Raw genomic sequence first — 25397 nt, forward strand, 5'->3', positions numbered from 1 at the left:
CTGAAAGGCCATGCAGCTGGCAGAGGGTGCTGTGCCTTTCTGAGGCTCTCTGTGGGGCGCTGGGTGGTCAGCCCCCATAGCTTCCCAGCACGTGCTCGGAGCCTGCTGCAAAGGCACTGCCAAGGGACACAACTGCCCAGCAAGCGGGCCCACGGCCCAGGGGACAGGCTCGACTCCACATGCCCTCCCCACTGCCACCCAGGAACAGGAAGGGAGAGTGCAGGCTTCTCCTCTGGGCCAGTGACCAGAACCACACTTGTCCTCACTGTTCTCAGGTCAAACTTGATCCTTGGGGTTTTTTAAGGTAAAAGAAAGCTAGGTGCCAAAGCAAGTGAGGGTGAACTTGCATCTGAATCAAGGAATCATAAGTGGTGTAGTTCACTCTCACGGACAGGTTGGAGAGGGGACCCAGAGGGAAAATGGTTTTCCCAAGCCCCACTGCAGGAGGTGGCTGAGTTCCACCACAGGGCTCTTGGTGGTAGAAGCACCTCGGCAGGGATAGAGGTTTGCTTGGGTACTAACCATCCGTAAAACTTCTGAGTCTGCAGATGTCTGGCAATCACCCAGCAGACACCCCAAAACCTCAAATGCACTCGGGCTGAGAAATACATGTCTGGGGCCACATGCCTTCATACTGCCCCATGAGCCGAGTGGAGAGAAATTGTTCATGAAGCCAGGGAGCACGACAGGCCTTCTCACTTCAGAGAATGGGTAAACTGAGGTCCAGAGGAAGACGAGATGCCCATCTGTATGTCGGTAGAGCTAAAAGGGAAGTCATTAAAAGCTTAGCCTAGGCTGGGTGGGGTGGTTCACACCTATAATCCCAGCACTCTGGGAGGCTGAGGTGGGCAGATCACCTGAGGTCAAGAGTTTGAGACCCGCCTGGCCAACATGGTGAAATCCCATCTCTACTAAAAGTTCAAAAAGTTAGCTGGGCATGGTGGTGTGCACCTGCTATCCCTGCTACTCGGGAGGCTGAGGCAGGAGAATTGCTGGAACCCAGGAGGTGGAAGTTGCAGTGAGCCGAGATCACGCCACTGCACTCCAGCCTGGGAGGCAAAGCGAGATTCTGAAAAAGAAAGAAAGAGAGAAGGAGAAAGAAAGAAAAGGGAGAGAGAGAAGAGAGAAGGAAAGAAAAAGAAAGAAAGAAAGAAAGAAAGAAAGAGAAAGAAAAGAAAAGAAACAAGAAACAAGAAAGAGAAAGAGGAAGAAAGGGAGGAAAGAAGGAAGAAAGAGAAAGAAAGGAGGGAAGGATGAAGGGAGGGAGGAAGGGAGGGAGGGAGAAAGAAGGAAGGAGGGAGGGAAGGAAGGAAGGAAGGAAGGAAGAAGGAAGGAAAAAGAAAGCAAGCTTAGCTTATTGCTGAGGGGGCAGTCCTTCCAAAATCTCCCACCTGAGCTCTTCAGAAACAGGGCCTGCAGTCCACAGTTCCTCCTGGTGCTGGGATCCAAATGTGCGTCCATGCCAAGGCACCAGGAACAAGTCCCAGCCTCATTTCACATGGCACTCCTTTCTGAGAACGCAGCAGCCGGCAGCCCCTCCCCTCCAAGAGCGTTTCCCACTAGGTTAGGAGCTGAGGGAGCCAGACCCAGGCCAGGCCCCATTCCCACACGAGAAAAGCCCTCCAGACCAAGCCAGCTTGACTTTTCAACATTTTATTCTTATATTTGTACAGCTATATTTTACAACGCGGTAATGCAGTTTAGACACAGCCAAACCCTGTCTCCGGAGTAGTTATAACACAAGCATGACGCAGAATGGGATGAGACAAACGTTCCCAAAGAGAGTTTAGTTAGTAACAACTTCAAGTCCCTGTGTCTGCCTACGCTTCAAAACGGAATGGCGCACGCTCGCCCATCATTGAAAACTTCCATGAAAAAAGGCACCGTGAGGACACGTTGTACAGGTATATACAAACTGAAAACTAGAACAAAATTACACGTTTTCCTTCTGCGGGTTTTTTTGTTCTTTTTTTTTTTTTTTAATACACACTTTGTAAATTGTAAACCTTCACTTGCAAAAAAATACAAATACACTGAGGCATTTTAGACAAAATATTTTCTTACTTATACAGATGCAATACTTAAAATATTCTCTTAAGTGCTCTTTCTCAATAAAGATTCTCAGATCCGTGTCTGCCTGCAGATACAAAATCGAGCCTTTAACGCAGTTTTATATTTTTAATATATCTTTTTTAGGTTTATATATATTTATTTTATATATATATATATATTTATATATTTACAGCTCTGCCATATATTCCTTCACCTTTGGTTAAAAAAATTAAAGCCCTCTCTTTTATAACATACCGAAGTCTTGTCTTTTAAAAGAATGCACATTTACATACAAAAGAAACATCTGTTCCCACGAAACATATACATTCCTCATTTTGCAGACTAAAGTCAAGTCAGAACTTTTTGCATACTCCCCGCTTTGACATAGAAAATGATTTTGCTTTTTGCTGACGTGGTTCACCTTACACATAGGAGAAGAAGCAATATTATTTTCTTAATGTTTTATGGCAGTGGGGGAGGGGGAGCTGCCGTGACTCCCAATCCCCCAGGCCCCGACCCCCGACACCCCCCACCCCCAGCTATGATTTGCACTAGTGGATGAAAGAGGCACTACATCATGGGATGAACATTGTAAAGTGTTACAGTATCCTTTGGGTAGATTCTGAGAAGGGGCTGGAGAGGAAAAAGCATCAACACTCCATGCTTCAGCAGGCTTTGGGGAGCTCCGGAGGCAGGTCTGTGGCCGACACGCGGTATTGCACCTTGGTGTTGGTGATGGCGCCATGCTTCTGGCGCAAGTGAAGTCGCAGCTGGCTTTTGTGACGGAAATGCAGGTTACACTTCTCACACTGCAGGGACAGCAGAGGCAAACGTTAGCTGTCATCAACCCAAGAAAGGTGTCATTGCTCAAAGACCCAGAGAAGAAGATTTTCCCTGCAAGGGACTGGGACCGCTCTTGACTCTTGAAGACCAGATGATGAACCCATATGAATCCCGGCTTCTGCCAACAGATAAGCTAGCATCGTGCGAAGGTCCGTTCCTTGCTTTCCCAAGGGTTGTTTTTGCTTCTCCCTTGCTACAGACGTCCTTCCCTGCCTTGACTCCACAAGTTCAAATCTCATCCAAAAACAGTTAGATGCAAACTCCTCTCCTCATTAAGGCATTTCTGAATCTCTCAAGGATAAAAATAATCCCTCTTTCCTTTGAACCTCTGTAAGATTTCTGGCGTTGCCACCTAGCCCTTCGTGTGCATGGATCCTTCTTAAGTGAGTAACACTTCGAGGGCAGTGGCTAATTTTATCTAAACTTTATAATCTTCCTCGTGCCTAACGGAATATACCTCTTCGTCAAATTATGCAATTAATCTGAACACATCTGGACAAATGGACTAGGTCAATCTGAATTCATGGGAATTCCGGAATCTAGAGTAAATATTTTTAAATGCAGTTATATTCTTTCCTAGGGTGTGTAGCTTAGAGAAGCTAACTAAACATTAGCAAGTGGAGCTATTTCTTGATTTAATTCAATGAAGCATTTTAGTTGAGATAAAAGTTAATTAAATAAAATGAATGACTAAATGTAATGGGTAATCTAGATGAGTTCTTGAAAAAGGACGTTTTTAGATAAAAGCAAAGAAAATGTAAATGAAGTATGAACTTTAGCTTATAATTATATATCAGTATTGTTTCATTAGTTGTGACAAATGTATTGAACTAATGTAAGATGTTAACAATAGAGTAAAATAGCTGCACGTAGGAGCCTTTGGTACAATCTTTGCAACTTTTCTATAAATCAAAAACTATTCTAAAATAAAAAGTGTAATGGAATATGTTCAGGTAGAGTAAATGTTTTAAAGCAAAAATGGAAATAGATTAAGAAAAATTAAAAATGAGCAGGGCCCTGTGTAAAATCTCTGGTCTTGGGAGACACAGGGTCCACTGTATCTGTGCCATTCACCACTGTGTGTCCCAAGTATGTCATTTCTCTCTCTGGGACTTGGATCTCCCTTCTGAATGGCCTGGGTCAATATCCACTGAAAAGTCATTCTCAACTCTGATATCCCATGCATCTAAAATTTTAGCAAATCATTATTATCACTCATATTTATTGTACTGTTAGTATGTGCATGCACTATCCTCAACACTTCAATAATTAGTCAATACTACAACTCCATAACATAGGTATCATTATGAAACTCATTTTACAGATTAGGAAGTTAAGCTACTAAGAGGATAATGAATTTGCCCAAGAACAAACAGCAAGTAAGAAGATATTCACTCACTGCTAGATAAACAAGTGAACAAAAATAACTGTGTCTCGCAGGTTAACCTCTGGCAGGTGGGTTAACCATTCATTGATTCATCCTTGTTCCCATCACCACCTAGAAGGATGTCAACTCCCCAAAGTAACCATAGGCAAAACGTACACAAATGAGCAGGCCTGTGTTTCAATAACCTTTTACTTAGAGACACTGAAATTTAAATTTCGTATAATTTGCATATGGCACAAAACATTCTTTTACTTTTGCGAAAAGACATTCCTAGTTCATGGAATGTTCAAACATTGGCACACAGGCTGTAGCTGCCGAGACCCCACCCTGGAACACTACGATCCCAGTGGCCTGTCCACACTGTCGTGCTGCACGGTGGCCACCTCCTCTTTCCTAACATGACTTTTTCTATGTTTTTCTGTTTTTTTTTTGTTTTTTTTTTTTCTGAGACAGAGTTTCACTCTCGTCGCCCAGGCTGGAGTACAATGCCGTGATCTTGACTCACTGCAACCTCTGCCTCCCAGGTTCCAGTGATTCTCCTCCCTCAGCCTCCTGAATAGCTGGGACTACAGGCATCCAACACCATGCCCAGCTAATTTTTATATTTTTAGTAGAGACGGGGTTTCACCTTGTTGGTCAGGCTGGTCTCGAACTCCTGACCTCATGATCCACCTGCGCCGGCTTCCCAAAATACTGGGATTACAGGCGTGAGCAACCACACCCACCCCATTAATTAATATAACATTCTTCTTGTTCTCCTCCTCGTCTGAAGACTGTTCCTTCTCAAACACCTTAGCTCCTCTTAAATGTGCATCGAACCCAGTATGGAGTGTCCAGCAGGCACTCAGTAAGTATGTATGAAATGAATGAATCTATGTGGAATGAATCAAATCTATGTGTCCATAGTCTAGACTCCTCTCCTCAGGCCCAGATCACCTACTCCAGTACCCCCCATTTTAAAGATGAGTCCCCTAAGGCTTGGGCCAAGGTGGAGCAGGGTGTCTGACCATCAGGCTCAGATGTAGGTCTTCCAACTATGAGTGCTGTGGTTGATCCACTGTGTGCTTGAGACAGGAGCAAACAGTTCCACTGCCTGCCTGCTCCGCCTCCTTCCCCGCCCTCCCCATCCCCGCAGGCCAGAGAGTGGCCCCAAGAGGCTTACGTACATGGTAAGGTTTCTCTCCCGTGTGGATTCGCAGGTGGCTCTTCAGAGTCTGAAGGTGCCGGAAACGGGTGCCACAGATTTCACAGGGATAGGGCTTCTCGCCAGTGTGGATGAGCACATGGGCACGGAGGTGGGCCACCTGAACGAAGAAGAAAGCATGAGAGGTCTTCTGGCTTGGAGTGCAAGCCTCTGGGCACCCATCATCAGCACCCACGGACTGAGCGGCCTTTGCCAGGCCACTCTGCTCACCTGTACAAATCTGGCTCCACAGGTTTCGCATTTGTAGGGCTTCTCTCCAGAGTGAATTCGAGTGTGGGTTTTCAGGTTGGCTGGCCGGTTGAACTGGGCCCCACAGATGTTGCAACGATAGGGTTTCTCACCTATTTCCAAGAAAAAGGGAAAAAGGAAAGCCATGTTCAATAAGGAACGTCTCCGCAGTCCCTGGCTCCTGGATTTCTAAGAAGACTCCTCCTCCCTGAAGTCACTCCTGTTTTCCTTTCCCTTAGGGAATGTCAGAGAGACAATCCAGGGGCCTGTCCCCATGCCTGCCAGCTCTGTTTCACACACACCTGCATATCTTGCAGGGGACCAGGGCCAAGAAACAGGTGGTGGCATGGAGTAGCAACAATGCCAGGTGCAGAACGGGGGAGGGGGAGGTTCCAGGAAGCCTGGGCTTTAGGACCAGCTTTGTCATTAGGATTTTCTGCCTGTGGGACCTGGACAAGTCACTCTCCTTCTCTGGGCCTCAGTTTCCCTCTCTGGAATCTGAGGGGCTGCTTTAGGTTACCTGGGAAGGCTCTTCTAGCTCTTCACTTGGATAAGACAGATTCGCTCATCAACTCATTCACCAGGGAGACACAATCAGGCTGCTCTAGTTTCTCTTTTAGAACAAACATATTTTTCCACTTGTGGCAACTACAGCTGGATTCCATTTGCAAGAGGGGCGGGGCGTGGGTCTGAGTAGATGCTCAGGCAGAGGAAACCAATAGAATGGCTGGACCTTCCTTCATGCAAAGTTTCTGCATAATGGGGCCATATACAGAACTGAGAGAGTAGATTTTAAACAACAATCAGGCCAGGAGAAGCTATCTGGTAATGGAAGGTGAGCTAATAAGGAACAAGTCATTTGAAAAAATCAAGAGGCCTTCAGTTTTTTTCTGGCTTTACAAAAATCGAATCTGTTTGCCTCTCCCAGACTCAGTCTCCTCACCTGTGCAGTGAGATTAACACTTCTGACCTCAGCAAAGGCAGGAAAGCAGGATAGAGCATCTCAGAGGAAAGACGGAGGGTACAGGGAGTGAATGAGTCAAGTCGCTAAGCAAAAACAAAACATGGTCGGGCCCCTCGTTCAGGCCAGGATGGGGCCTGCTCCCTGCCTTGCCCCGCTCGCCTTTCTCTGGGATCCTCTCCCCGTCCTGCCCCCATAACTGTGGAGAGGTCCGGTCGTGTGCGGCAGGGTCATACCGGTGTGGACAGTCTTGTGGCTGGCGAGGTTGCCCTTGTAGCGGAAGGAGGCCTGGCAGCGGTCACACTTGTAGGGTTTGTCACTGTGGGTCTGCAGCGTGTGCCTCTTGAGTGAGGCCTCCTCAGAGAAGCGGCAGTCACACTCATTGCAGAAGAAGGCTCCGTTCTCTGTTGGAGGGTGGGAGGGGACGCCAAAGTCAGCACGAGGGAGGGAGGTAGGGCTCTCAGGCCTCCGTCCTCTGTAGCTATCCCCTGCACCAAACTGAACCCCCAGCCCCTTACTCACCCACCCGACATTCATGGGAGCTTGGAGCAAAGGATCTGTGGGGACTTTTCTTGTTCTTGGCATTTAGTCTTAGCCAGAGAAGGGAGAACAGAGATGGACTGAATTAAGGTACAGAAGGGAAGCTCAAACACGTAGGTGCTCAGAGGCCCTGCACCAGTTTGAAGAAAGCACAACACAGATATTCTTTCCCCAAGAGCTCTGAGAATTGACTATTAAAAATAAGTTTTCAGTTTTATTTACACTTATACACAGAAGCTCTCAGGCGAGACTCTACCTCTGAGCTCCTCTCTGGATCTTTGTCTTCAAAGTCAGATAATAAATCCCAGTTCTGCCTACCTGACAGGAGGATATTATGTTACACAAAGTAAAACACAGAGCATTCTAGGAATGTAAGATATAGGTCAAATTCCATTCTACTGAAGGAGGAATTAATGATAAACGCTCCGTGGCCACCCTTACACCTATCTGGATCTCATATCTTCCAGATCCTCCTGTGAGACTGGGAGACCAAAGCTGATGGTGGAAGTGGAAACAGAGGCCCAGAGAAAAGGAACTGGAGTGCAGAGCAAAGGCAAGACAGCCACGGGGCAGGAGGGGACAGTCCCCACTCTCCCACCTAGGGGTCTGTGACCCTGTGCCAAATCTCTTGGTCTAAGTAGCTAATTATTTTGTTCATTTGTTGGAATGATTTGAAAATGACAAATCATGGTGATTTAACTCTGGTCAGGTACTACCGGGCTCTATTCCTGTAGCCAGAGCTGGGTGAATAACTAGAATTTTTTTGTCTAGTGAAAACTGGGGATGCCAATCACCGACTATCCAGAAATGCCAATTTAGTAATTCGCTTCAACTCTTTTAACTTGGCTAACATTACTGAGTTCCTACTCCATGCTAGGGACTTACTACTACCTAGGGGGGATACAAGAATGGGTCGGATGCTTCTCCTTATAGCATACACGGCCTGGCAGGGAAAATAACACGTACACAGGTCAGTCCCAGTAGTTTTGGTATTGAGGAATGGAAAAAGTTCTGGGCATTACAGGCCAGCCCCACAAACTATTTTTGCTGGAATAAACCTGAAAGACTGTGTGGTAAGTCTTGATGACCCCAGGTCAACTCTAATACCCCATTCCTTGCTGTGGTTAGCCGAGCTCCCTAAGAAGCAAAGCATGGGATGAACGGCTGGTGACTCTGAGTGCCAACGGACTTCCAGTTAGGAACGGCTCCAATCAGAGATAATGGCGTTAAGTAAAGTGGATCACAACACTCATGGAGCAGAGGGGTCTTCCTTCTCCCTGACAAAGGGCAGAAGGGAAAGGGACGCACCACAGCTGGAATCCGAGTACTCAGACTGGGTCTCTCCCATCTCCTCGGGGAACGTGGGTCCGGCAGTGTGCAGGCACATCTCTGCATGCTGTGGGGACTGAGAGCCACAGGACGCGCACTTCGGCGGGTGCATGTAGAGCGGTGAGTGGCTCTCACTGCTGCTGCGGGGAGAGCCCGTCAGGGACCTGTGGGCAGGGGTAAAGACAGCCTCAGCACCCGGGGCAGGGCCCTAAGACCACCCTCTCCTCCCTGTGTTTACACAACCCCAGAGGCAGCGGCTGGGCTGAGCACTCAGGCTCTGAGACCGCAGAGTTGTCCTCGAGTTTATCTGCAAACAGCCTCTGCAGAAAGGGTCAAACTGGCCAGGGTCAAACTGAGCCAGAGCTTCCCCGGAGCCCACAGCCTCTCTCAGTCAAGGGTAGCAGGATGGTCCCCGCCACATCAAGACCACAGGAAGTGCCTGTGGCATTTACAGAATGCTATTCTGCCCCAGAAGGGAGTTATCTCTCTTGCTATGAAAAAATATACACTACTTAACATTTACTTCCTTACTTAGACTAACTCAGTCAATGGACACCGATTCCACACCTCTAATAGGCTCAGCAGTTCAGGCAAGAAAAGAACAAACCCCTGCATCCATCAGAAGAAATGATGCAGAGCCCTCCCCAGGTAACCTCTGACCTCACACCGAACTGTCTCTGAAATCACCTGTTAACGATGTTATTGAGCCGGCTGGCTTGTGGGATGGTGGAGTCCTCCCCGCTGGCGCTGAGCTTGGTTGGGGACTGGAGGTCAAGGTTCTCAGGCTCCATGGGTGGCTGGCAGACAGGCGGGGCGGTGTAGGCTCGTGGGGAAAGGCGGCCCAGCTCAGCCTGCTCTGGCCCTTCTGGTTTGGCATTCTGGTTGAGGCTGTTGAGCACGATGAACTTGTATTTCTTCCAGTTGCAGGCTTTGGGGTCAGTGGGGCTCTTGGCTGGAGGGGAGCCAGAGGCCTGGAGGATGCAGGCATTCTTACTGCTGCAGGACTCTGTAGGCGAGTTGGGCTGGCAGTCAGATTTCTGGGGGCTCTGTGGACTCACCAGACCCTTCCGGTTCAGGGGCGCATTGGGGGGCTCGAAATGCAAGGCAATCTCATCTTCTGAGGAGGGTCTCTCTTCTTCTTTGCTGGCCTTGTCACAGGGGAAGTAGGGGGCGTTTCGGGCTGAGGGGGCAGCAGGCTTGGGTCCCTCGGCCACACCGTAGTGCATGTCACTTCGTGCCTCTTCTGGGACTGTTTCCTTGGGCGAATAGATATTGCCATGGCACACGCCAGGGGACTCCTCTAAGGCCAGCCGGCTGTACTCACCGGGGACTGGCCTGGCACTGTCGCACGGGAGGGCCCGCTCCTTGGGGAAGGGGTTGGCCACAGGCATGCGGACATCTCGAAGCTCCTCATCGGAGAAGAGGAAGCTGCTGACGGGGAGGTGGCTGTACATGGGGTAAGAGGCTGGTGGTGTGGACAGGCCACTGTACAGGCTGGGGGCAAAGGCTCTGCTCTCACACCCAGGGGCACTCCTCAGCGGCAGGCTGTTCTCCACCACCTCACGGCCCCGATAAGCCATAATGTCTTGGGGCATCAGCATCCGGCTGTTGAGGAACTCTTCACGGGGAGGCTTGATGGCAGGAACCATCTCTGCTTCACTGTGGGCGGAAAAAGGAGGAAAGACACCGGTCCCAAATCAGAACTGTTAAATAGATGACCTTCCAGGGACACTTACATAACCACATCTGTGCTTGAATTAGCTAGACATAGGTGACATGGTTCTGGAGCAGGGAAACAGAATTACAACGCATTTATGCTAGAAGCCTGAAAATCCAGCCTACAATTGGGAAAACTGAGGCCCCGAGAAGGGCAGTGAGTTCCCGGCACGATCTGTGCCTGATTAGACGTGATCTTCCATGTTTAAAGCACATATCTATGCATGTGTGTGAATCTATAGCTCTTCCAATGTTATAAAATTTTATAGCTCACATAAAACTTTCAAAGCCCTTGTCTCATTTCGCCCTTGCAAAATCCTGAACGGAAGGAAAGGCAATGATTATTATCTCCATTTTACACACAGGGAAACAGGAAAAGAAGAACTTATCCCATGTTGGCATGACCCTTTTGGAGGCTCCTACACAAACGAGTAACCTCCTGAAGAAAGAACTTGCCCCACATGCTGATGAAAGTTTACAACAGAGAACGGGCAGCAAATGCCAATGCAAGAACAGCCAAACCTGGTTTGCAAACCTGGCTGTGCCACTTAGCACCTAGGTGACCTGGAGCAAGTTGCTTAGCCATTCTGAGCCCAAGGCCTGACCCACTGAAAGTACTTGTAAATGACAGCAGTGATGATCTTGCCACCATTATCACCCACAGGAGACAAAGAACTCTAGCTGTATATACCTGAAGGGACATTATGTGGGCAAAAGAAACAGGCCAGCTCACCACGATCACAGTTAATGGAGCTAGAACCAATCAGAAGGTTAACGAGAAGCCGAAAAGAGAAGCTTTCTAACTGTCCAAGGTATATTGTGTGGTTCTGGGAACACTGAGTTCCTGGCTCCTGGAGATTTTCAAACACAGCCTGGAAAGCCCTTCTGTTTGAGTGAGGATGCAATCACCCTAGCATGGCTGGATCAAATGGTTCTAAAGAAGTTAAGCTCTGAATCTCTGTTCCACTTAGCGAAGCTCTTCACTTCTTTGGATCTCAAGTTCCTCACCTTTAAATGAAGGTCATGTCTAACCAACCCTTGGGTAAGAGGTTAAACTCAGTGAACTCCACTGAATTCAATAATGTCCTGCGTAGAAGGAGCAGCGTGACATAAAAGATAAGTAAGATAGCCCCATAACCTTGAGCAGCCCACAGTCTAGTAGGGAACTAAGGTACATATGTAAATAGTTCTAACAGAAGAAGGAGAACTAAAATACATATGCAAATTTAACATAGAAGGAAAGTTTAAAGCACAGGCCAAATGCTTCGCAACGCGGAGGAAGAGCTGAGGGAGGAAAAGCGGTAATCAGAAAAACATCCATGGAAGGGCTGAGATCCAAGATTGGCCCTGCAAGATGGGTAGGCAGAGAGGGCATATTAAGTGAATGGAAGAAAGCAGGATGCGGTAAAGCACGGGACATCTCTGTATAGCCACAGGAGTTAAGTGTGCCTGGGACACAAGAGTTAAGAAGAGCAGAAGTGTGCAACGAGTGGAAATGGGGGTTGCAGCACATCATAGAGGACTATTTTTTTTCTGTGTGCATGAATTATCAAAGGTTTCTGATCAAGGACTGTCTCTGCCATCTCCGAGGCTTCTACCCAGGTACCAACTCACCTGGCCTTGATGAACTTCCGGCAAGTATCCACAACATGCTCCATCTGCAGGTACATAGCTGTGGCCATTACGGCCATGATGTTGCCCTCCCGCAAATTGAGTCGAGACGTGTACATAAAGTCCAGGAGGATGCAGAACCCCTCGGGGTTGATCTCAGGATCTAAATTGATCACACTAAGGTTGCATTTCAACTGGTCTGTGAAGATGCTATAGAACAGGCCACTGTAAAACAAACAGATGTCCCACTACAGTAGACATATGGAATCTGTGATCCATTACAGTCAGCATTGACACTCAGCCCCTCTCCCATGGGCCCACCTCCAGAACTTCCACGGTAATCAATACTAGCTGCTATTTATGGAGAGCTCACCAAATCAGAGAGTCATTAAGCACCTTACGCACATTATCCTTTGCTCCTTACAACCCTGCAAGATAGGTACTACCATTCTCTGCCTTTACCACTGGAGGAACTAAGATCAGAGCGGGTAAGTGAATATTCTTAAAGTCACAGGGCCTGTTTTCCTTTTAGTCTTAACTATACGGATTACCAGAGTTAAATTTAGCACTAATTTGCAGTAACTATTCTTAGTCTATCCTTGGCATAAGCATTCCCTCTTGTTCTATTGTTCTTACACTTATTTTTTTTAATTCTTTTTTTTTTTTTTTTTAGAATTTAGGTATGAATGACAAAGAAATAAAAATATGCCTTCATCTATGCTCTACTGCTTTTATCAAAGTCCATAGATTAACAGAGGGTCAGTTATTCCTAGAAGACCCAACTCAAACCCCAAGCAATGCCTCCAGGTGCCACGCTGCCTGGTGGTGGAAAGAGTACTCAGTTGTAAACGAGAATCCTGGGCTACCATCTTGATTCTCAATTCTACTATTTCTGAGTGGGTTGCGAGAAGTCAGCCAGACTTCCACCAAGTAGCTATGCGACTTTGGAGAAGACACTCGCTTCTCTGCATCTCGCTTTACTCTTCTTCAAAGTAAGAGCGACAATCGTGTCTACCTTATAGTGTTGTGCACGAATGAAAATGTAAATGATATACAATGATGCCTGTCATATAGTAAGCATTCACTAAACATCGTCTATTACTTTTATAACTCTATAAACCTCTGTTATTTCCACTGTTAAAAAAACAGGTGCTTACAGTAAATGTTGGATATGTTATCACACAGCAACAGAGATTCCCTGATTCTATGCCATTTCCCTCCCTGTGCTTTCCTTTCACCATCTATAACATGAAGGCCATAGTGCAACATGACACTGAAGGCTACTAGGAAGATCCAGGGAGATGACATCACGTAATATAGAATTGCTCTGAAAACTCAAAATACTTGATAAACATGAAGAATCAGCTAGTTCCCTCTTATTGACTCTTACGTATACTCTGAGCACCCATGGAAATTCAGTTGTGGCATCAAATAAATCCATTTATAGCATAAAAGAGCAAAATATTTCAAATTAACTTGTTTAAGCTACTTAAAGACAAAAGTTCATTTGAAATCTTTTGTCATTTTTTCACTTGGTTAACTGAAGTTACTGTCCATGTCTGCCCCAAACACATCCTTTCTCAGGGCAGTATACAACTTTTCTCCCACTATTCCTACAGAATGTGACTCTTTCTCTTCTAAAAGTGCACTCATTCATTCACTCCTTGGGCGCCTACCCTGCCAGGCCACGGTGCTAAGATCTGGAGACAAAGTGAGACATCATCCCAGATGCAGTAAAAGGCGTACATGTTTCACGTTGCTTAGCTGCCAGCACCATCACCCTACTTTGACTCACCCACCCTTTCCTTTCAGACCCCTCACCTGCAGGCCATGAGGACTGTTTTATGGGCTCTAAACTGCTCACGGCTCACAACAATGACAACATCAGTCAAGATGTCTCGACTCCGGAGACGATTAAGGTTGAGAAGAACGTCACTGGCATGGCGGGTGAACTGGATACAGCTGTCAGCCGGCGAGGCCATTTTGTCTTCACTTGAAAAAAGAGGCCAAAATCCTGTTAGTTCTCCAGAACCTGTTTCCTGCTTGACACGGGTATCAGAGTAGGTGGCTCAGCCTGCTGAGGTACAGAGTGCAACTCGGGTCCTTTGTGTTGGATCTTTGAACAGTTCATACCCCAAGTGTGGCCATTATTCTTCACAGTTGTAAAATGGGGACAGTAACTTTTATCCCACAAGTTGGGATAGAAAGCTCTTTAGGGGAAAGGCAAGGGGGATGAATATTTGCTGAGTGTTTTTCCCACATACCAAAGATTCTGGCAAGCACTGAGAGGCAGTGAGTATGCTGAAATGGAGAGATGGAGACATGGTGTTTTAAGATTCTCAGGCTAGACTTGTCTTCTGCTAGCTGTGGGACCTTAAGCAGGTTGTTTACTCATTTTTGGCTTTGGTTTCCCCAGACAGAAGTAGTAATACCTATGTGGTTATAAAAATTAGAAATATATTCCTCGTTCATAGTAGGTTCTCAAAACTCACAGCTATTCTTGGACGTCTCTCATTTCATTATCTCAGTCACCATTGGTCTATCCCGAGTTGCCTGACTTTTGTACCTCAAGGAGCTAGCATATTGCTGGTGAATAATAGCTGGCTTAATTAGTTTGTACAAAGAAACAGTAAGAGAATGATTGACCATACACACGTTAAGACAGTCTAACATAGAGGTGAAGGAGTGAGGACCAGGAGCGATGTAGAGGGAGCTGGGCATCCTTGTCTCGTATAATGAACGGTGGCAAAGTTCACAGAGCACATGCATTGGCAAAAAGAAACAGTTCGTCCCAACATTTTAAAGCATATAATTTGATTTACTTACCCAATGTCTTGCTTCAAAGTCCAAAATTTTGCTTAAAACCTGCAGAGAAGAAAGCAGACGGGAATTGATTTAACGAAGGTAAGACTGTCCACTATAGTCTTATTTTAGGACATACACAGTTAGTTTTGCTTTGATAGCTGCAGCTTGCCAGCTGGTGTGGTTTTACCACAAGCTAACAAACGTTTTCCAGCTCTGCTCTTACGGAAACAACAGGCACCCGAAGCTATGAGATAATAATGTTTTTATCCTGAGTACTAGGAGTACAATTGCATACATTAATTACTTATACATATATCCATACATACATGTATTTCCTGCTTCAAAGAAAAAAAAATTATACCATCCAAAGGCCATTTGAGTTTAAGGGAAAGAAAACTACGAAAAGTAGTTCTGTCAACATTAATGATAATGATCCATCTGTGGCCTGAATATACCGGATGCCATTCGAAACCTGCTAAAATATTATCTTTGAAGTCTTAGGATGATTTCACAAGGATGATAGGGCCAATATCTTTATCCTTATTTCACTGGTGATGAAACTGAGACTTAGGGGTTCATGTGGCTTGCTCAAGACAAACAGCTAAGCAGTATTTCCTGCCTCTCTGAAACATTAAGAGTGGATATAGGCTCTGGAGAATACAACCTGAGACGTCATGTCTATGTATTCCTTGAAAACCTTTGTCTTCTTTTTCAAAATTTTCTCTCCCTGTCCTACTGGGTCTAACACCAGACAGAATGCTATTGCTTCCAAGTCTGTGCTTCTCCCTGCTGGTAAAAGACTTTTAACTATGTGACTTAGCTGAGAACTGGCCAGGGAGCACTAAACCTTCAAGAGATTTAATGAAATGTGTACCTCTTCCAAACTGGCTTCTCTAAAACAAAATCATTAAAAGCACAGGTGTAAGACTCTCATTTACCGTCAAATGTGGGCTGAAAAGCAAAGCAATATTTGAACTGTCTTTCCCCCTTTAAAAAAAAAAAAAGTAGAACCTTTTAGAGCTATTTTCCGGGTAAAGGGGCCCGAGGCCAGCAAGGTCATGTTGGGCCATGTAGATGGTTAGTGGCCCGGCCCTAGGTCTTCTGGCTCAAATTCCTGTCCCCTTTCCAAATCAGCCTACGTGCTGTAGAACATGCAAGACAGCACCCTGATGTGGGTGAATCTCATTTTTAAGTTCCTTCCCCCACACAAACACTTTGCCCCATTCCAGGCTGCTGAGTCTTACCAAATGAGCACTCTAAAATGAGAGGTTTCCTTGAGTCTGTAACCAAACACTCTGACATTTCTCTGTGGTCCCAAGTGCCAGTCACTCAATCCCATCGGCTCCAAGGTTAGTGTGTGCATGTGAGCAAGTGGGGGCTGCGGGGAAGGAAGTGGGGAAAGGAGAGGACAGAAAAAGACCAAAGAACCTATCCCCTCCTCTCCCCATCCAACTCAGGATAGGCCAAGACAGCTATACTAACTCGGTCTTAACCAAACTGCAAAGATTTTCTCCTTCACAAAAGAAAGCTGAAGACACATGGGAGGTTTACTTATAAACTTGCCTCTCTTCCCTCATGGAAGCGATCCTCAAACACTTCTGGAATACCTAGGCTGTTCTTTAACCAGCTTCAACCACCAGCTCGCTTGTGGATTTCCAGGCACAGGCTTCTGGAACCACAGGAAGCCCAGATTTGCCATTTCACCATGACAAGTGGCCATGACTCACTCCAGATGCAGAATGAAACAAACAAACAAGTTCCCCTGTGTCCACGGTCAGTTGGGACTTGGGCTTTTCACCTTAAGCCTCTGCCTGACCAAAAGCAAATAAATAGACACACACAAGGCGCAGGTCCTTATCAAGCTCACTCCTTTGTAAGCCAGCTCTTCTTAAGAGGCCCTCCCCCCAACTCCTGAGCCTGGGGGTTGAGTGTGGGCAATGCCGTCACCGCCCCCACCCTAGACGCCGCAGGTGTGGAAGCACCACCAGCATTTAGTTTGCTTTGGTACACAGCTCTCGGTCCTTTCCCACCCCTCACGATTGCATCGTATCCTTCTAACAGCCCCGATTGATCAGGGAGGGAACTGAAGCTCCAGGTGAGAAGCCTTGCCTAAGATCTCAAAGCCAATTTCCAGCAAGTCCTGGACAGGTCGCATCTCCTAGATTCAGCCCTGCCGCCAATGCCACACACAAGACTACCCGCAAAAACAATCTCCGAGGAAAAGCAGGGCTGTCAATGAGAAACTGACAGCCGCCGCCCCCAGACCCGGACTTCCCATCCCAACGTCCCGCACCCCCGCGGGCTCAGTAACCACCATGGGAGAGCTCGGTGTTTCCTCCTCCCTTCTTCCCTTTAGCTCCTTGGGAGCTTTCCTTGTGCATATCCAACTAGGCTCCTTGAGAAGGCAGATCCATTAAAAGAGCTTTCCACTGAAGAAGAAAACAGGAACCAAAAATAAAAAAGCAAAGAGAGAGAAGACAGCAGCAGAAGCCAGAGAGAGAGAGAGAGAGAGAGAGAGAGAGAGAGAGAGAGAATGAGAGAAGAGCCAGGGGCGATGTTAAGAGGCAGAGAGCTAGCCAATACCAAAGACCCCATTCTTTTCCTCCCTCCTCCCCTGGGCTGGCACCAGGCAGCCCCATTTTCTCCTTCACACACAAGAGCACAAACAGGAGCCCTGCGGGCCGGGGCAAGCCTGGGCAGACCTCACTGCCCCACCCCGACGACACCGTACCTGTCTTCCAGGGACTGCCCGCCCCTGGGCGATCCACCTCCAAGCCCCCCGCAAGGCGGGACCGAGACTTTGTGGGATGACTGTGGCGGCCCTTAATTTAGTTACATTCAAATAAAACTTTTCATGCACCTCGGTAGCTAACATGGTGTGTATGCCTTTTTTTTTTTTTTTTTTTTTTTTTTTTTTTTTTTTTTTCCTGTTACGCCGTCAAGACATCAGGCAATGAGGGGAATGGCACAGCCCTCTCATTCCCGGAACGTAGTCAATCTCGGCTCTGCGGATTTCGCAGAACCTGCTCTGCCTATCGCCGGCTCCAACGAGAAGTAACTTTCCAGGAAGCTGCCGGGCCCGGCAGCCGCCAGGATCGCCGCCTGCGCTGCGCCGGCCGCCGGGGATTCACCCGGGGAGGCGGGGCCGCCGGGGAAGGCTCGCGGGGAATACAGCACACTTTCCCCTAAATCCCTCGTCTGCGCCAAGTCCAGGGCTCTCAGAGTTCACCTAGTCCAACCTCTCACCCACAACAGTTTATCAACGGGGAAGGTCAGTTAGCAGCAGAGCTGGGACTAGAACCCAGGAGTTGGAATCCAATCCGAGGCTCATATCGTGACTTTAAGTTGCCCGATTCCGAAGTTTATTTGCTTTTTTTCCTCTTTTTGCCTTCCATTCTCCCTCGCCCCCCTTCTTTTAGGGGGATGTTAGGGCGAGACTTCAAGGTCAAAAAGATGGAATCCCTACTGCTGAGGGTCTCCATCAAAGGCGCCCCAGCCAAGGTTGGAGAAAAACTAAACCGAAAGCCCCTTCCGCCGACGTTGGCAAGAACGGGAACCCAGCTCCGCTTGGTTTCCGCCCAAAGTCTTCAGAATAGGAGCTGCCGGGCCGTAAGGATTTCTGAACCCGATTTTCCCGAAACCGTAGAGACCCGGCTTGGACTGGGCAGAGGCCCAGCCCCGACCCCTGCGCGGACACGGGCGCTCTCCACACTTGCCTCGTCTTCCCGCGGCCCTCCCGGGAATGATAACCCCGGGATGCCCTGTCCTATTTGGTCTCGGTAGCAGGCTCCGGGGTGCGCTTTTAGGGGTCAGGGGACAGCGAAAGACTCAGCAACCAAGGCCGCAGTCAGGTCCTAAAACCAGCCAGTGGCGCCACGCTGCGCCGCTCAGCCCTTCTGCGGCAGCGGAAAGGTCAGAGTCGGTGCGCAGAGGCTGAGCCTCTTCGGCCTCAAAATTCTACATGGAGGCCTTCCCACCCCTTCGCCCGGGGGGATAAAGGTGAAAGAGAAGGCTGGGTTTTAATATGGGGTAGGGATGAGCATCTGGGAAGTTAAACTCAAGTAAGTGCATTTATTGGCAATTAGGAGTCCCGTGGTTCCGGGAGCTCAGACCTAAGGGTGTTTTTGCCGCTGCCTAACACTAGAGAGAGCCCTCCATCAAGGTTTGAAACCGTCCAGCCCTTTCTCGCCCCTCCCCTCCTTCCCATTGACCTAGTTTGGCCAGAGCCTCCTGATTTGGAGAATGCCTTCCGCCCTTCCCCCCGACTCTCCAGCCAGGCCGGCTGTTGGATTATTGGTAATCTAATAACTCCAATAACTCGCTGAAAAATCCAAAGGGGAATTTGAAAGTGTAAAGCACTGTTTAGGGACAAGGACAAGGAATTTTAATAAGGCTGGAGCTGCCGGAGTGAACCCCGCATCAGGGGCCCTGCGGTGGGGCTCCCGGTCTCCGTAGAGTCTCTGCACGGCCGTAGACACCACTGTGGTCCGGCGGCAGGGGGTGAGGTCAGACCGCTGAGTTGTTTTTATTCTTAGGGAAAAACACTCTTCGCCCTCTTGTCTGGGGGACGGGAGGGTGCGGGAGGCGACAGTGGATAAAAGCAAATTTGATAACACGATGGCCTCGGCAGCCGCTTTAGGTAACCGAGGTGTCCGGGGACAAGATGTCCTGACTTTCATTTCTATCACGTTTCCTGCCAACAGCGCTCTTACAAGCCTGCAAGCTTCTAGGAAATGCAATAAAACAGAAGGATGTGTTTTATCATCAAGATCTGAAGAGGAGTTGCAGAAAGGACGCTCCCCAAACGCTCAGCTCAAGACAGCCTTCCAGAACGGCTCGAAGACAGTGCCAGCAAATCACGTCCCGGGGCAGAGATCCCTCGGCCATCCTGGCTGGATTGGGCTCAGCCTTTGAAAAAAAAAAAAAAAAGGCTGGCGGGGGAGGGGAGAGGCATGATCTCCTCAAGCAAACAATGCCTTTAAAAATTCGATCTGGAAAGAAGTCAGCCAAGGTTCTTATTCACGTTAATGAAGATGGAAGGCACTAACTGTCCTTGGAAAGCGATGAGTCAAACTTGACCGCGCTTCAAACACGTTCCCAGATTCGTTTCCAGCCCGAACAGAGGCGCGTTTCTCCGACGCGGCCTCCGACGGCTCCCGCAGTGGGAGAGGCTGAACTCGATCCCCGCGGACCCGGGCGGGGGCGACGGCGCCGCCTCCCGCTGCAGAGTGCGCCGGCCGCCGCTAGGGGCCGCCAGCCTGCGGACGCGCGTTTGCCATCTTAAGTCACGAGCTCGGAAGAAGAAAACTTTACGGAGGGGCTGTTGTGGCACGGACTCTGGCCAGTCCGCGTGGCCCCCGGCCCCTCACACACACACACCCGGTTTCTCGCCAGGCAGCCATGCAAGGGATGGAAGGAAGGGGAAGAGAGCGGTGTGAGGATCGAGGCTCGCCCCTGCAAGTCTTTGGCCCAGGCCTTCACCCCCGACCCTGCCTAACACGCGAACCCCCGAGCTCGAGACCCCCACCCCTCAGCACCATCTGGGCTTTTCCTATTACCGAAAATCTGAAGCCATATTTTCTTTAAAAAAAAAAAAAAAAAAAAAAAAAAAACAATTCCTCCAGGACTGCTGGGGAACGGTTTCCAATGACTGCTGACAAACAAGGCATCCTAAGAGGTTGGACTCCTGGTTCTGGCCGTCGCTCCTTTCTCGTGGATACTTCAAAGGAGCTGAGATCAACCCGCCTTTGACTCTCAGACACTGGCATGAAATTCAAAAGCTTAAAATCTGGTCCTGGTTAAGTCACTAACTCGCCACTAACAAGCCTCCTCGTCGGGCCTGTTTCCTCAACTGCTAAAAAAAAAAAAAAAAAAGAGTTGTACTTCCCAAAGCCCCTGAGCTCCCAGAGGGCATCCTCCCACTACCGACTCCTCCTGAGAAGGGCCGCGGGGACAGGAAGATGGTGGGTTCGAAGCGGGTTATTTGTGGTTTCTCTTAGTGGAAATAGATGCTCATCGCTGAGTGACGGTGGACTGGGCGAGCAGCGACGCCTTTCCGATTTTCATCCCTCTTGTCAAACAAAACTTTGGAGGTCGTGGGCCTCGACCTCTGGTCGGGGTACGGCCGCCTGCCCGCCCGGGAGGTGGCACCGCGAGCCCGCCGCCCCGGGCCGCGAACTCGGCCTCAGCCCGCCACCAGGTGGCAGGCCAGCCCGTCCGAGGACCGCCGCGCGGCCGCGGCTCCACTCCGACCCCGCCCCGCCCCGCTTTATTTTCTGTCTGGTGGCGGCGAGGGTGGGGGTGGGATTGCCTCTAGAAGCAAAGCTGGAAATCGTTTAATTCAGTGGATGTCATTCCGTTCTTCCTGACGCTCCCGCCTGTAGCAACCACAACGCGGGTATCCGGAGCCGGTTTCATGGACTATAAGTTGATTCCCCCCGCCCCCCTCCCCGGAAAAGCTTTATGTACTGGAAAGGGAAAGTAGGCGCACTTGTCTTCAAAAAGGCAGAATGGCACTCGACTGGCCAAACACTGGTCCTCCAGCAAAGAAAGTCGGGAATAAACTCCTGATCGCCTCGGCGGAAAGGGGCGCTGGGGGCCGAGGGCCGGGTCCCCGCTCAGGCTCACTGCGCCGGGCAGAGCGGGGGCGTGCTGGGGAGTCGGGCGTGCGCCTTCGGTGAGGCCGAGGGTCTCGGAGAGGACCTCGGGAGGGTCGGGAGGGGCCGTCCCCGGCCTCCACGCGGGCCTGGCTGCCACCGCGCGGCACCCTCGCTGCGCTGGCGGCCGCAGCCCCACTTGTTGCGCAGCGCTGGAAAGCGGCACGCGCCATTCCGTGTTGACTCACAGAGGGCTGCAGCCCAGCCCACCGCCGCTCCACGCCATCCACAAACCTCCTCTACACACCCCCTGCACACACGCCCTACCAGCGCCGGCAAAACGACGGCCCTTCCAGCCACTCCGGCGTTTTACACCAAAACATCCCTCACGGCATCAGACAGGCAGCAGAATTCAGATGCCCCGAGAAGTCATTCCGAGGGGAAGGGCGGGCCACCTCCGCCCGGAGAACTCTTCTAAAAGTCAACCAGGCACCCTCCCCCCCGCCCCACAAAATATATATACATATATGAGAACCACGTTGCCTAGTATAACATCATCCTATCTGGAAAGCAACATTCTTCTTCCGTACTTGATAAACTGCAAAGTCCTTTTTGCTTTCCAATCAGTTGTATCGCCCTTATTTTTTCTTTTTTAAATCTCTGGGGGGAAAGCAATGCTTCATCAGGTCACTTCCCAGTATTTCCCCAAAATTGACTTTTGCCAATAGTTTCACCTACCAAGGGGTGGCGCTGCTGCACCACCTCCTCTCAATCTCTAAGTTTTTCACAACAAAGTGGGTTGTGAGTGTGACTGCCCCGCCGGGGAGAGGGAAGGAAGGGTTTTGACATCTATCCATGGCTACCATTTACTCAACCAATAACTGGAACTCTTCAAGGGCCCAGCAAACGACAGCTTAAGAATCTAGAGTCCCATCCCTGTCCACCAAACCCAGCATAAATTAGTCTTTTCAAGAAAGCATTGGGATAAAACCCTTCAAAACTGAAAAGAGCAAACGGATAATTGGAGAATTACCACTTTTCCTGACTTTCTCCCTCAAGTCGCCTAGTTTTGATGAACAGCATCTAGGCTTCTTGTCACTATCAACAGACCCTTAAAACTAGCCAATGCTTCAGCTTCTAGTACTGGAAAATCTTCCAAATAGGATACTGGAAACTTCTATTTATAAACTTGGGGTTGGGGGTGGGGGTTGGAGGGATATTTCCCACTACAGGTTTCTCTTTTGGCCCAAGACTCAACTGCAGTCATTAGAGTAAAGGAATGCCCATCTCCTGATACTTATTCGCCATTTCCTCCTTCCCCGGAGACCAATATCTCTTCTTCTCTTTTTAAAAAAGCATATATTTTAAAGCAATAATGTGATTTCATCTCTCTCCTTTGAGCTCATGTTTGTTACCTCCAGGAACAGCGTGTGGACTAGGGCCAGATGAACTTCAACTTGGGCTGCAGATTTACGAGGTTCTGTTCCAGTGCCAAAGGCTCTTGGTAGTAAATAGTGAGCAAAATAGATACCTGTCTCCTGATGGATCCTGCCGCCCCCTCTTTTTTTTTTTTTTTTTAAGTTATTTATTAAAACCACACACACCTTGCAAAGAAAAAGGGAAACTGGCAGTCTGTGTAGAGGAAGCCGGTGGCATTGCTCAGAGCCACAAACTGTATTTCTAAACAGCCCTTTCCCTGGTTCCCTCTCTCCTGCCCCACTTTTTATTTTTTTTTTAATCCAGACTGTAAAAAACACAGCTATTGACACTCACTTTACTTTTTTTTAAAAAAAAAGAAGAACAAGAGAAAAAGTAAAGCGTTACAAGACTTTCCTCCTGGAAACTATAAACTGATTGAAAAAAAAAATCCATAAAAGATTAAATCCTGGTGGGTTGTGGGGTGGCGTGTGGTGGGGAGGTGGGAGGGGAGTGGAGATTGGCTCGCTGAGATGGTCAGGGGCCCTGTAACAGCTTGAGACTTTCAGCACCTGGTTTGGGGTCATTTATCTGCTCAACTGTCAGGACCCCCCACCCCCAAACCCCAGCCACCAACTCAACCATCCCGGGAGGGAACACAACACATAGGGTCTTTTTTCATTTTTTTTTTTTTTTTAAATCGGTTTGGTTGTGTTTTTGTTTTCCATGGGGGAGCTTTAAAACTCATTATTGCAACACTAGTTCCATTTTTCGCCAGGGTTCCAATAACACGGCATCATAAAGGCAACGCAACCCACAGTTCTCAAGACATTTACCACGGTCACTACATCCGGCAGTGGGGTGGCCCCTAGCTCCTGCTCCCCACACCCCCCCCCGCCCCCGCCGTTCTCCTCGCCCGCCCCCGGAGCTCAGCCGATTTCTGAGGCTCCAACTCTGCCCACTCCCTCCCCAGGCCGCCGCCGCCGCCGCCTTCCCCCATTCTTACTCCCTCGAGGAGAGCCACAGGTTGCAAATCCAACCAACCTCGCAATCTATTTTTTGCAAAATCACTCACAAAGATCTTCCTTTCGCGCCCGCGCCCGCGCCCGCTCCTCCCGCGCCGGGTGCCCCCAGCCAGAGCCACAAAGTGCCCTTCTCTCCTCCCGAGTCTCGCACAGAAGGAACGCGGGCTGGGGCTCGGTTCGTCTTTCTCCTCGCCCAGGGTAGGGACCTCAGGAATCTGACGCCCGGCGTCCACTACGCTCAGGCCCGCAGTTCCTTTTTTACAAAGCTTGCACCACGGGAAAAATAAAATAAAATTTAGGAAAGGGAGGGAACAGCCATTGGGAGCCAACACAGAGTCACGCAGAGCCCAAAATACAAACACCGCGGCGGCCAGAAATCCCGCCACCTTTCTCGTTCTCCCGGGCCGTCCTGTCGAGGTGCCCTGAGTACCCCGCACGCCGAAAGGCACCGCAGGTGCAATGCGCACCCCTTTCCCACCCACCCCAAGAAGCCCTGTCCCGCCATCAGCCTCTCTCTCCTCGGGATGAGCAGGGAGAGCGCGCGGAGGCTCCCGACTCCCTTGACTACAACCAAGAAAGAATAATTTTCAAAGTGTTCAACACCCCCGCCCCCAAGCTCCCCAAAACACAGGGGCAGGGGACACCAAAACACTCGTCTCTCGTTAGGAAGATCAAGGCTCTTAAAGGAAATAGTAGACACGATACTTCATCTCATCTGGATTTATGACCAAAAACAAAAACAGAAACCCGAGGAGTTCGCTTGCATTTTTTTCCTTCCAAATCTCGGTTCGGCTCGAAGGCAGGGCATCTAAAGGACCGAGGCCGGTGGAAGAGAGCCAGCGGGGCCAGCGAGCGGGCAGCCTCCCTTTTCGCCTCCCGGAGTTACCCAGAAGGACAGGGGAAGGGAAGGAAGACGCGGCGAGGAAAAAGAGGAGGGAGGGAAGGCGAGGCCAGGAGCGAGGGAGCAAGGAAAGCAGTTTGCAAGCGAGAAAAGAGGGAAAAAACACAGCCGCACGAATCCAGAGAGAGCACAAGCCGTACGCAAGCAGCAGCAGAAAGAGCGAGAGCGCGAGCGCGCGTCCTCTCCGCGGTCCGGGGCCAGACAGCCCCCAGACCTGCCCGAATCGCCCCCCAAGCACTGTCTCGTCCTCTCTGCTCCGGCCGCCCCCTAACTCCCCTCCTTCCTCTCCTCCACCTCCTTTCCAAAAACCAAAACAGCACAAGGGAGGGTGGCAAAAGCCTCCCCAAACCGGCCGATTCACTCAAACACAACAATAATAATAATAAATAACATTTTTAAAAAATCTATATCCTAGAGTGGGAGAGACGTGGGACTAATCTTCGGCATTTATTTTAACACCTGACAGCTAGAATAAATAAATATATACATTTATATCAATAGATACACATAGAAAACTTGGAGCCAAAGCATTTGGCAAGAGCGGAAAAAAAAAAGAATTAAAAGGTAAAATAATGATCATGAGCAGCGGCGGCGGCAGCGGCACCAGCGGCAACAGCGGCGGCGGCAGCAGCAGCAGCAGCGGCGGCAGCAACAGCAATAATCACCTGGTGTCCGGCCTTTCCTAGAAACTTCTTGCATCACCACTTCTAAGAACCCCAGTTCTAAGAATCAACAGAGCTCAATTCTCGGAATTTGAGCTTCGGACTTTACCACTGCTACGTG

General features: G+C 49.1%; 1 protein-coding gene and 1 long non-coding RNA gene across 4 annotated transcripts in view; one reads left to right on the forward strand and one right to left on the reverse strand.

Annotated features, from left to right (window-relative positions):
* LOC104651209 (uncharacterized) overlaps positions 1 to 12589 on the forward strand; it is a 30902-nt gene extending 18313 nt beyond the window's left edge. The window contains exon 3 of the long non-coding RNA XR_744717.2: positions 12545 to 12589. This is a non-coding gene — a long non-coding RNA (uncharacterized LOC104651209). The remainder of the gene's footprint in view (positions 1 to 12544) is intronic.
* On the reverse strand, positions 1638 to 25397 carry BCL6 (BCL6 transcription repressor). 3 transcript variants are annotated; one of them, XM_003927003.4, is made up of 10 exons: positions 25280 to 25397; positions 14698 to 14736; positions 13693 to 13863; positions 11875 to 12096; positions 9232 to 10203; positions 8524 to 8708; positions 6912 to 7079; positions 5697 to 5827; positions 5449 to 5586; positions 1638 to 2861 (listed from the first exon to the last, which is right to left on the reverse strand). In XM_003927003.4, exons 3-10 carry the CDS (start codon positions 13851 to 13853, stop codon positions 2718 to 2720), a joined length of 2121 nt encoding a protein of 706 aa, XP_003927052.1. In that variant the 5' UTR covers positions 13854 to 13863; positions 14698 to 14736; positions 25280 to 25397; the 3' UTR covers positions 1638 to 2717. The 3 variants fall into 3 exon arrangements, with proteins under 3 accessions (XP_003927052.1, XP_074260781.1, XP_010336014.1); XM_074404680.1 differs by lacking the exon at positions 25280 to 25397 and adding an exon at positions 17408 to 23585; XM_010337712.3 differs by lacking the exon at positions 25280 to 25397 and adding an exon at positions 15921 to 17399.

This window comes from Saimiri boliviensis, chromosome 8 (genome assembly GCF_048565385.1).
Source record: "Saimiri boliviensis isolate mSaiBol1 chromosome 8, mSaiBol1.pri, whole genome shotgun sequence".
Lineage (NCBI taxonomy): Eukaryota > Metazoa > Chordata > Mammalia > Primates > Cebidae > Saimiri > Saimiri boliviensis.

Excerpts from the sequence above, each read along its gene's own strand:
- BCL6 (XM_003927003.4), bottom strand. The coding sequence starts at position 13,853 with ATGGCCTCGCCGGCTGACAGCTGTATCCAGTTCACCCGCCATGCCAGT. Across the intron at positions 12,097-13,692 it reads ACAGTCCTCATGGCCTGCAG|TGGCCTGTTCTATAGCATCT; the intron begins GTGAGGGGTCTG and ends TTTGTTTTACAG. Across the intron at positions 2,862-5,448 it reads CGGGAGAGAAACCTTACCAT|TGTGAGAAGTGTAACCTGCA; the intron begins GTACGTAAGCCT and ends CTGTCCCTGCAG.